The following is a 12910-nucleotide window of genomic DNA, read 5'->3' as shown; positions in this document are numbered from 1 at the left end:
AAAAAATACGAGAGGGAATACTTCTCAACCCATTTTATGACACTCATTTGATACCAAAACCAGGCAAAGACAGTAACAAAAAAAGAAAAACTACTATCTCATGAACTAAGACCAAAAAAATCATCAATGAAATATAGCTAATCAAATCCAGGAAAGAATAAAAAGAATTATACAACATGACTAAGTGGGACTTATTCTACATATGCAAGAATGGTTTGGCATATGAAAAATCAATTAATGTAACCTAAGATAACAAGCTAAAAAGAAGTCATTTTCCTATGAATTGATGCATAAAAAACATTTGACAAAATTCAACACACATTCAATATAGAAAATCTCAATAAACTAGGAATAGAGGAAAGCTTCATTAATTTGATAAAAAGAATTTACAAAAATCCTACAACTAACATCATACGTTAATAGTGAAAGACTAAATGCTTTCCATCTAAAATTGAGATCTAAATGTCCATTCTCATCTTTCTTATTCCACAGAGTACTGGAAGTTCTAGCCAAATAAACAAAGCAAAAAACAAACAAATAAATAAGTAAAATGCATATAGATTGTAAAAAATAAATTCTACTTACAGATGGCATGATTGTCTATGTAAAAAATCCCAAAATATCTACAAAATCATTCCTAGAAATAATAACTGAAGTCAACAGAGTGGCAGGACCCAAGTTCAGTGTGAGGCTGAGTGAAAAGCATAATCTCAAAATGTTATATTCTGTATGATTCTATTTATATAACGTTCTTGAAATGACAAAATTATAGACGTGGAGAAGAGATAGTAGTTGTCAGGCCTCTATAGGGTGGAGAGGAGGAAGGTGGCAGTGGCTATAAAAGTGTAGCAAGAAGGATCCTTATAATAGAACTTTTCTGCATCTTGTCTGTGGTGGTGATCGCACAAGTCTACAAATGTGATAAAATTATGCAGAAGTAAATACACACGCACAGGCAGACACACGTATACACACACATGAGTAAATGTAAAACAAGTGAAATCTTTGTAAGACTAAGATTGGACTACATCAATGTCAATTCCCTGGCAAGATGTTACAATTGGGGGATAGTTATATCTGGTTACTTTGTATTACTTCTTACAAGTGCATGTCAATCTAAAATTACATGAAAATTAAAAGTCAAAATATAAAGGAAAAGGTTTTGTCAACTTTTGCAGAGTTGCTGATGGATGGAGGAAGAAATGAAAGCTGTGTTTAATCACTTCTACACTGACTCTTGTCCCTTCGCAATGGAGAGCACTCACGACAGGTGATGATATAAAATTTGAAACAACTGTCCTTATTACTAGTTATTTGCCTGGACCAATGTTATTTTTATGAATTCTTATAAGTAACTGAAAAGACATAAATACTATTATAAAACTGCAATAGTTAAGGAAGCAAAAGCATAGGGGAGCTATAGAAGAAAGCTGAACCAGTAAGTATTCTTTCTTATGCATAAAATCTTAGAATGTGGAAGTTAACACTGAATGCCATGTGCACAGTTACTGTACTGCTGATGCACTTGTATTTTCTTTCTTTTTTGGATGACATAGAACTATGGATGTTTTTAATTATTAAGAATTATCTTTGCCCGCCACGCGACGCTGCGGCGCACGGTATGGGTGTGTTTGTGTGTGTTTGTGTGGGGAGGGCGTTTGGAGGGAAGGTTACCGGGAGCTCCGTGGCCACTGGGGGGCAGGGGTCCCGGTGACGAAGATGGGGGTATTTTCTCTGTCTTCCACTTGGAAGCCTCAACCCCCCCTTCAGCCACTCTAGATACATCTTGGGGCCCAGTCGAGGGTAGTACCCGTCCGAAGTGTTCCCATCCTTTTTGGGGAGCAAAACCCAACCCCCCGGTCCATCCCAGAGGAACGTGAGCGGGGAATGCCCCAGCCAACCTGGCCGTCCGGATTCCGAGCCGGAGCAACCTCCGGCCTGAGTTCGGAGAGATATTTGCCTGTCGGCCTGGGCTGGGGGAAAGGCGGCCGTGGCCTGGGCCACGGGTGAGGGCGGAATAACCAGTGGGAAGGCTGCGTTTTCACGAAAGACACGGGTGAAGCTGCAGAGCTGCCTTTGCTTGGCTTCTGTGTCGGAGGAGATCTTGTAACGGAGTGGTTCTTCATCTCACACTAACAAGATGCCTGATTTCCTCAGGATCGAGGGATTGAAGAATATCCCGAGTTCCCTTGGGGAAAGTCCTCCTGCGGAACGTCATCCGGCACACAGATGCTCACAATAAGATTCAGGAGGAATCAGATATGTGGAAAATAAGAGAGCTGGAGAAACAGATGGAAGATGCGTACCGGGGGACGAAAAGGAAAATGTTACCCAGCAGTTCAAGCCGGATGCGTAGTGATGGTTTTGATGAAGAAAGTCAAAGAGACTATTGGAGGTCAAAGAATGAAATTTCTGGGGCACTGGATGATGATTTTCTTAAGGCTAAATCTTGGAACAAGAAGTTACATGATTATGAAGCTAACATGCCAGACAGATGGGATCATAGTGGATATAAAGAGTTATACCCTGAAGAATTTGAAACAGACAGTAGTGATCAGCAAGATATTACCAATGGGAGGAAAACATCTCCCCAGGTAAAATCATCTACCCATGAATCTCACAAACACAAGAAGTCAAAGAAATCCCACAAAAAAAAGCAGAAAAAAAAAGTCACACAAAAAACAGAAGAAAAGCAAAAAGGAAGCCACAGATATAACAGCAGATTCCTCAAGTGAGTTCTCAGAAGAAACTGGGGCTTCTAGTACCAGGAAAAGGAAACAACCACATAAGCGCAAGAAAAAAATCCAGGAAAAAATCTCTCAAGAAATCTGCTTTATTCTTAGAGGCAGAGTGTGACACTTCCCAGTCAGATGATTCTGCATCCAGCAGTTCTGAGGAAAGTGAGGAAAGAGACACTAAGGAAACCAAAAGGAAAAAGAGAGATAAAAAAGCCCACATCCCTGTAGTTAACAATGAAGTACAGGAGAGGACAAACAAACGCACAAATTGGAAAGTGGCTACAGATGAAAGGTCTGCCGAGAGTTCAGAGGATGACTAAATGAGAAAGAAACATGCTTCCTGCATGTCTCTGGATATTTACAGCTCTTACACCTTGGGGATTTGCCAGTGACTCTATTGCTCAGCACAGGGGGCCTGAGGTCAGAGCTGTCCTGTGCCATCTATATACATTCTGACAGACTTCTTGTCTTCTATTTTGGCCTGTTAAACTTGATCCTCTTATTGTTAATAGGGAATCGGTTATTTTGTTATGAAGGTTTCTTGAAGAGATTTTTTTTTGTGATTAATCACATTTAACGTAGAGTGCATATGCAGCAAAGTAAAGGACCCGGAAAGCTGAATCCAAAAAAAAAAAAAAAAAAGAATTATCTTTAATTTGAAAATAGAAAGAGAGAAAATTATCTATGGTATCTGTGTGTATATTCATTGTCCATTGCTTCTATAACTAATTACCACAAACTTAGTGTCTTCAACAATACAAATATATTATCCTATACCTATGGTGATCAGAAATGTATCCCACTTGCTATAAGTCAAGATACTGGCTGGGCTGTGTTGCTTCTAGATGCTCTAGGGAGGATTCCATTCCTTGGTTTTTCTAGCTCCTAGAGATTGTCTGCATTTCTGGGCTCATGGCCCCTTCCAGAAACGGCATCACTCCGATTTCTGCTTCTGTCGTCACACCTCCTTCTTTGACTCTAACCCTCCTGCCTCTCTTTTATGAGGATTCTTGTGATTACATTGGGCCCATCTGTATTATTCAAGGTAGTCTTCCCAACTCAAGATTCACAAATTAATCACACCTGTGAAGTCTCTTTTGCCACTTAAAGTAACATATTCACAGGTTTCTGGACATCTTTGAGGGGGCATTGTCCTGTCTACCACATGGGTAAATAGATAATAAAATCTCACATTTCAAAATATAAATTCAAGGCTGGGTCTCCACTGAGTCAACTCTATGAAATATTTCATGACTTAAAAGTACATCTCTACTATATACAAAATAGATAAACAATGAGGTCCTACTGTATAGCACAGGGAACTATATTCAATACCCTGTAAAAAAAAACATAATGTAAAAGAATATGAGAAAGAATATGTATATATATATACATATATATATATATGTATAACTGAATCACTTTGCTATACACCAGAAACTATCACATTGTAAATCAACTGTACTTCAATTTTTAAAAGTTGGTCTTCTTTTTTGACTCAGCCAGAATTTGGTATTATATCTCATTCCATGTAGTAATCAACATTATACAGCATATGAATCTGAAATGACAGGCAATTCTTTCTTTAAGTTAAAAAAATTTGTTATTATTGAATCGTAATCCTTACAAGTGGATATAATGACAAAACCCTGAATATGTTGGATAATCAGCAGGAATTTCATTATGTGAAACATTTTCTATTAATTTTTATATTTTGAGAAAATAAAGTGCAAGACTGCATAATCTAGCATAAATAAACATATATGGACTAATATCCTTGCATAATAGTTTACACAGGATAATATCTCATTATGAATGCAACACTGCATAACATGTTTAATAATTGAATAATAAAATATTTTCAACCAGAATGATGAATGTTGTATCTGCAGTCATTAAAATTCCAACTTTTATGAATGATTCATAATTCTAAGGGTAATTACTGAATTTCACCCTTTTCCTGCTTCAGATAAAAAGAAACCTTGGATCTTCTTCAATGACAAACTATTCTACCATATTCTTATGCATCAAATTTCTAAAAACAACTATGATTGTTAACTCTCTTCTGATCATGTGGCTAAACTTAATGATTTATGAAATATTGGTTTTTCATCTTCATTTCATTAATAATTAATAATGTGGACCAAAAAAGCAAAAAAAAAAAAAATGTCCCTGATGTGCCAACTGTAGTGGTTTATATGGTATCTGCATAACAAAAAGCCTGTTATATATGTGAAGTGTATCTACTTCTAAGGATTAGGCACTGCACGCCACTGCCATTTCACTCTAGCTCTTTAACCCCTCTTCTAAAGTATTGCAATATATCTGGTTAATGAGGCTCATACTGTTAGGAGTTTCTGTTTGTGATTCTATTTGAAGTCAGAGGATTTCCCTGAGGAAACTGCGTTTTGATCCACGTGTCCAAAAAAAAAAAGCATTTTGATAGTTTGATCATGTACTGAATATTTTTATTAGATTTAAAGGTAGTAACAAATTTGTTCCTATTTTAGCGTTTTGAGGCACACAGAATCAAATTCATTTACAATTTTATTTAAGATGATAGGCATTTGCGTAGGGAAGTATTAAATGTAAATAAGGAACTTAAAATGATTCACAGCATTTTGATCTAATGACAATTGAAGAAACACTCAAATTATTCCTTTTGGCCTACTGGATGATTTTTTAAAATAAAAATGATACATTTTTTTGGAGGAAGGGATGTCACCATCTTATAATTTTGTATACTCACTACATTGGTAACTTCTGTTTCAGAGTAATGATGACATCATCCAATAAATCTAATAGAAGAGGGAAGAATTTTTCTTGTAGTCTTTCTACCAAAGACTGAAATGAACTTTCCCTCTAACAGCAGATGTTGCCTTTCCTTCATTCCCTTCCTTTCTTCCTTCCTTCCTTCGATCCTTTCTCCTTCCTTTTCTCCCCTCCTCCACCTCCTACACTTCTCCTCTTCCCCTTTGTCTTCTTTTTCTTCTTTTTTATTGAGCCTTTCCCTTTCTCCTCAGTATTACCAATATCTTTACTCCTAAAGACTTGTCTATGTATGGTTGATAGGCCTTAATTGTAAACACTGCAATTATTCTGGCGAGTCAAATAAACATAGGTAAGAGGATGAGAAAATGTGCTGTGTGGATTATCTAAAATCCTATACAGATTTTATAGGTGATCAGATATACAATCCTATCTACCATATTTTTCAGATATACAATCAGATATACAATCCTATCTACCATATCAGATATACAATCCTGATATGGATCAGATATACAATCCTATCTACCATAGGTAGATAGGACTGTGATCAGATATACAATCAGATATACAATCCTATCTACCATAGGATTATGGTAGATAATCCTATGGTTTTAGGATCAGATATAAAATCCTATCTACCATATTTTTCAGACATATAGAATAAAAACTTGTTAAGAGAAAAAGGAGGAAAGGAAAAAGAATTTGCATAGTAAGCCATCCCCCTTGCCTTATGAAATAGGACAAATCATTGTTTGTATTCTTTCCACAACTTCAGTTCCTATCACTTTAACTAAAATGTAAATGACCCTCTTTCTGGAGGACAGAACACAAGGTAAATGTGATTGTTATCACTGTCATTTTGAAGACATGTTACATGGAAGTCAATCTATTCTAAAATAATTTCCTGATCTAGTTTCCAAGATATCAGAACTCTCAGAGTGTGTTCAACAATTAAAGGTAATTTTAAAATCAGACAAAAATGTCAGTTGCATGTTATGCTTTGCTCATTTTGAGATAAAGGCCTGTACAGAATGACAACACTGTGTTGCCTTATGGTGAGGTGGGGAGGAAGCTGTGTGATAGAAAACAGGAGTACTTCAAAAAAAAATTAACCTATTATACAACAGTTACTAAGGCCTGACTGTGACATGAGTTTATATATTTATTTTTAATCTCCCTGTGAAATAGAGTGAACTAGGTATATTTCTTACATTTTTAGATTGGAAAGGTAATGGGAACACACATCTCCTTACTACTAGTCCAAAGCTATTTTTGAGAAGTCTGTAGAGCATATAAACTATTCTTGGCATAAGACTTGCGTTCCATACTTCATGGTGCTGAGGACACATTTAGAGTATCAGCCACCCTGGGGGATTGTTGAAAGTGGACTCCCTGCACCTACCCTGCTACACATGTTTCCCTACGATAGTAGATCATTGAAAGAACAACTTTTTATGATTGTTTTAAAAAAAAATCACTACAAAGTTTAGGTTCCTTAAAATTCTTAAATGATCTATTAGGAGAGAATGGGTGAAAGAATGGTGAATATAGAAGACGTAACTGCTTCTCTAAGAGGCTGGTAGCCTTATTTTGAAGATAGTTACTAAAAGGAGTTTTAAGATTATTTGAGCAATAACTTTACTATTAAAGTAAATGCATAGGCTCTGAAAGTCAAAGCATAGGCTCTGAAATTGTCAAAAAACAATTTTGAGGGTTCTCTTCTGTCAATTTATAAATAGGCCACTTTCCTTTTTATTTATACTCCATATAAATAAAAGTGTTTGATAAAGCAAACACTTCTAAGCATTCTGGGAAAGTTTCCCTAATGGCACTCCTAAGAACCCAAAGGATTACTGACATCTCTGATGAAAAGTACATTGTAAGACTAGGGAACTAGGGGAAAAAAAAAAAAAAAAAAGTCAACATTTATTTGATTACACTGAGAATATGCAAATGAATTATCATTTTAGGGAAAGAGATTATTAGTATAAAAGCATGTGGTCAATTATATATGATAGATGAGTATAATTATACCCAAATATTGTGCATATTGTACTGCATTTGATATGTTGATCACAATTCATCATAAGCATTTTATCATATCCCTTCATTTCTGAAAGATTACATACTTTAATAATTTTGTTCTAACTCTCCAAACACTCATTTAAGCTTCAATAATATTTTCCTGAAACATAATTTCATAAAAGTCAATAGTGAATATCAAAATGACCTCTTACGAGCAAAAAGATACAGCCTGTGGTTATTGGATAAGAAGAAGAAATTTTAAGTGAAATGTTGCATAGCAAGTACATAATACTGTGAGCCATAAGAGCCATGTGTAAAGAATATTTTGCTATTCCATCATCAGAAGACCTTATCAGAGTAACTTGTTAGTGAATGAAACAGTCAATTTATGCTTACAGCTGTAAACTCTCATTTATCTACCATGTTCTGTGTTTGCTCTGTGAACATCTGGAACAAAAATGAGAAAGCATTTTCAAATAAAACAATAAACATTTGAGCAGAAATCAGAGGGCCTTTGAATAAAAACAAAATATTTCCTTGGAAATGTAGTTTCAAGCAATCCTAATGTATTCAGACACTGATGTTAACATGTCTCTTTAGATTTAGATGGCATTTAACATAAATATTAATGACAATTTCATTAAAATCTGATTTCTTACACAAGTGGATTTTTTTAATTTATTTCTGCAATTCAAAACTGCTGTTTCCTGTTGCACAGCATCACTCAGAACTGTAATGTGTTCCATATAGTTTATTGCATGCATGGAAAAACAAACATTTTTCAAATTATAGATATTTACAAGCAGGGAGAATAGAGCAGACCCATATTTGATATCATGAGTATCAATATGTTCAGGCAATTTTGTAAGATACTGCCCTGAGTAAAAGTGTCAGAACAGGTAGGAGGTCAGATGATTTCTCAGGTAAACATGCACAGATCACATCTTTAGGAAAATAATGCTCCTGATTTCCTGCTCCTACTAATTAATCCACACTAATATTAAATAGCCCAAAAAAATTTTCTCACCACGTAAAAACTTAGTAATATAGGAGGGGATTTCCTGATTGCCTCAATTTTAGTGACTGTTCTTCAGTCAGTATAATAATCTTACCGTAAGTGATCCCTTTGCAGAAAACATATAAATACGATAGTTCCCAGCATTATGATGTCATAGGACCTATAAATACAAGGGGAAGAGAAATACATCCTTGTAACTTGAGAGCTTATAGTTCTTTTGTGGATATCTTCCAGCTGAAGATTAATATATATAATTCTTCTTTGACAGAATAAATTGGAAACCCATGATTCCTATCAGGTATTATAGAAAGTTCCAGATATCTTAATCCATATGATATACTGTTGATGAGCCATCTGAGCTAATTTTTATACCATGGGGAAACTTCCAAACTATTTTTGGTAAATGTAAGTGATACTAACAAGATAATAAACCTTACCCAGTAATCTCACTGGGTGGTTACTGCCAGTCAGATATATAATATTCTTATATTTACTTACCTACAGTTATAAACAGCAATTGAAATTGAAATTTGTCTTCAGGATAAAAAAAGAAAATAATGAAGTCTGAAAATATGGCTACTAGTAGATTTTCTTTTCCTGTTTTAGAGGCCACATTGTTCTTTATCACACACGTCACTTGCAGCAAATTCATATAGTATATACAGCCATTTTCTCTACATTCTAATAGGCATCAACACTTTTTGAGTTACCCATCTCCCCATCTGATAATTTACTTTTTATGATAACCATTTCTGGTTTTGAAATGTCACATTAGTAATCTGATTATATCTTCAAAATGTCAAGCAGCTAAATATCATGATTTTTGCTGTACACTGCATATCACCCTTTTGCATTATGAGTGTATAGGGGTTATTGACTAACCATATTAAAGGCCATTTCCACAGTAACCTGTTCCAGTTCATGAGTGATCCATGGATGCTCTGCTATTGTAAATAGACCATTCTATCTCTCGGTTCTGTTGGCATTTGGCTATAAAACAGTTGTCTGACACATACCACTAGTTAATCTTAGGTTTTACTGAAACAACTCAGACTAATGTTAAAAATATAGGTGGAGGCTTATATTATTTACAGAAACTTGAGAATTTAGGAAGCAAGTTCTGACTTTAAGGGTTTTATTTGACAATTACAGAATAGAGGCGGACTTGAATCCAGTTCACAGGATAAAGACCGACTTAAAATTGGACGTGTGTGTGTGTGTATGTGTGTGAGACACACAGCTGCTAAATTTCTCATACATATCCATATGAGATAGCCAATGTCTCATACATATTCATTCATTTTCTTTGTTTTTAAGTCATTCTTTTTCAATTATGTTTTGTTATAGAAATTTACACTTTAAAAACAAGCAAGACTATTTTACAGTCTCTTGGTGCAAGGCTTTTCCCTCTGAGGGAAATTTCAGTTGCTGTTTATAATTGTGGACGAGTAAATATAAGAATATTGCATACCTGAGAGGCAGTAATCACCCAGTGAGATTACTGGGTCAGGTTTATTATCTTCTTGTATCAGTTGCATTTACTAACCTCACTAGCCTTAAACATCTTTAATAAAGGTGGTGTTAGACAGGGATTTGGTAAAAGAGGAAAAATATATTGATTTGCATTTTAGAGTTTATGACAAAATGTGCTTGTGCCTATTATGGTGATAAGCCAAAATATCAATTCCTCAAAGACGCAGAGGTTTGAGGTATTGGTATTAATTATTCCATTTGCCTTTCATATTAACCATTGATTCTAAGTCAATGCCCTTTTCATTTTTACAGTTACTTATATCACTTCCCCATCATCTCCTCCTCCTTCTCCCTCCAGGCATTGTCAAAAGCCAAAGGATTTCCACTTTTACGGTTTGGAGAGGCAGCTTAAAATGGGTTTTAAATAAACTATAAATTGTGGGAGAGGAGTAGCACTCAGCTACTATGATGATGTTCTTCACAGCAAGGAGGCATAAAGCAACAGAGGGTTTAAAGTATTTCCATCTGACTTTCAGAATGGGGCTGATTTCCACATTGTTACTTTTTCTTAATTTCTTATTCCTATATGCTTACCTTTATCTTTTTATATAATCACTATAGCTTCTAACGCTCAGTCTCATTTCCTGGACTGCAGGAGACAAATATGTAGACATACACACAAACAGGATTTTCATTCACATTTTTTAGGAAGGGAACCGACACTCTTCAAGGTCCTCTTTGCTTATAGGTGTTTTATATACCTTATTTCATTTATAGATATAAAAACTGAGACTTATTCATGTTAAAAAGTCTGCCCAATTTTACCACTTCTTAAATATTACTGTTCTTTTCCTTATACTTGACCTACTAACTTTATAACTCTTCTGGTATGCTTTTTCCTGTATTCTAGATTATTTTTTATTTGTTTATTTTAAAAAAGGAGATTTCAAACATACACCAAAGAAAGAAAAACAGTATAATGAACTTCCATCTAATTTCATCCAACCTCAACAACTACCAAATCATAACCACAGCCTCCTTTGCCACTCCTAGATTATCTTGAAGCCAACTTTAGATATATCATTTTACCCATAAATAATTCAGTATATATGTCTAAAAAACTAAATATATATTTTAAACAAAATTATAATATATTAGCAAGTTAATAATGTAACAATAATATAATAATTTCAAATATTCAGTCAGTGGATGAATTCTCAACTGTCTCATAAATGCCTACTTTTACAATTATGTTGCCTCAGAATCCAAAGACATTCCACACATTATGTTTGGATAATATTTTTTTTAACTTTCTTTTAATCCATAGGTTCATCTTCTATGTTTTCTTTTTTCCTAGAAATTAAATTGTTGAGGAAACTAGATCACTTGTTCTATAGAATTTGTTAGGATTTTGCTGATTTTTTCCTTATGTTGTAGTTTAAGTGTACTTTTTGGCTCTATTTCCTGTAAATTGGCATTATATATAGAGGCTTGACAGATGGTGGTTTCAATTCTTTTAAGAAAGTATAGGTCATATTATGTTCTTCTACCATTAAACACGTCTGCTTGACTCTTTTTTTAAAATTTTATTTAGTAAACTGAAATTATTTTAGTTTTTAAAAATTTTTATTGGCGTATAGTTGATTTACAATGTTGTATTAGTTTCAGGTGTATAGAAAAGTGAATCAGTTATACATATACATATATCCACTCTTTTTTAGATTCTTTTCCCAGTATATGGCCATTACTGAGTATTGAGTAGAGTTCCCTTTGGTATACAGTAAGTCCTTATTAGTTATCTATTTTATATATATAGTAGTGTATATATGTCAATCCCAATCTCCCAATTTATCCCTCCCTCCCCACTTTACTGCCTGGTAACCATAAGTTTCTTTTCTACATCTGTAACTCTATTTCTGTTCTGTAGATAAGTTCATTTGTACACTTTTTTTAGATTCCACTTGTAAGCAATACCATATGATATTTGTCTTTTTCTGTCTGACTTACGACACTCAGTATGACAATCTCTAGGTCCATCCATGTTGCTGCAAATGGCATTATTTCATTCTTTTTTTATAGCTGAGCAATATTCCATTGTATATATGTACCACATCTTCTTTATCCATTCCTCTGTTGATGGACATTTAGGTTGCTTGCATGTCCTGGCTATTGTAAGTAGTGCTGCAATGAACATTGGAGTGCATGTATCTTTTCGAATTATGGTTTTCTCTGGATATATGCCCAGGACTGGGATTGCTGGATCATATGGTAGTGCTATTTTTAGCTTTTTAAGGAACTTCCATACTGTTCTCCATCGTGGCTGTACCAATTTCCATTCCCACCAACAGTGTAGGAGGGTTCCCTTTTCTCCACACCGCCTCCATCATTTGTTTGTAGATTTTCTGATGACAGCCATTCTGACTGGTGTGAGGTGATACCTCATTATACTTTTGATTTGCATTTCTCTAATAATTAGTGATGTTGAGCATCTTTTCATGTGCTTTTTAGCCATCTGTATGTCTTTGGAAAAATGTCAGTTTAGATCTTCCACCCATTTTTTGATTGGGTTGCTTGTTCTTTTTTGATATTGAGGTCCATGAGCTGTTTGTATATTTTGCAGATTAATCCCCTGTCAGTTGCTTCATTGGCAAATATTTTCTCCCATTCTGAGGGCTGTCTTTTCGTTTTCTTTATGGTTTCCTTTGGTGTGCAAAAGCTTTTGAGTTTAATTAGGTCCCTTTTGTTTATTCTTGTTCTTATTTTCATTACTCTAGGAGGTGGTTCAAAAAAGATCGTGCTGTGATTTATGTCAAAGGGAGTTCTGCCTATGTTTTCCTCTAAGAGTTTTATAGTATCTGGCCTTACATTTAGGTCTTTAATCCAT

At 34.7% G+C, this 12910-nt stretch overlaps 1 protein-coding gene across 1 annotated transcript; it reads left to right on the top strand.

Annotated features, from left to right (window-relative positions):
- The first annotated feature begins 2080 nt into the window (after positions 1 to 2080).
- Positions 2081 to 3058, top strand: LOC118894714 (uncharacterized protein NKAPD1-like). Its single transcript, XM_036851180.1, is given in 3 exon segments — positions 2081 to 2660; positions 2662 to 2796; positions 2798 to 3058. Coding segments are annotated over 3 exon segments (795 nt in total). The 5' UTR covers positions 2081 to 2261.
- The last annotated feature ends 9852 nt before the right edge of the window (positions 3059 to 12910 follow it).

This window comes from Balaenoptera musculus, chromosome 4 (assembly GCF_009873245.2).
Source record: "Balaenoptera musculus isolate JJ_BM4_2016_0621 chromosome 4, mBalMus1.pri.v3, whole genome shotgun sequence".
NCBI classification, from domain to species: Eukaryota; Metazoa; Chordata; class Mammalia; order Artiodactyla; family Balaenopteridae; genus Balaenoptera; species Balaenoptera musculus.
This window is presented reverse-complemented; position numbering and strand designations above follow the sequence as displayed.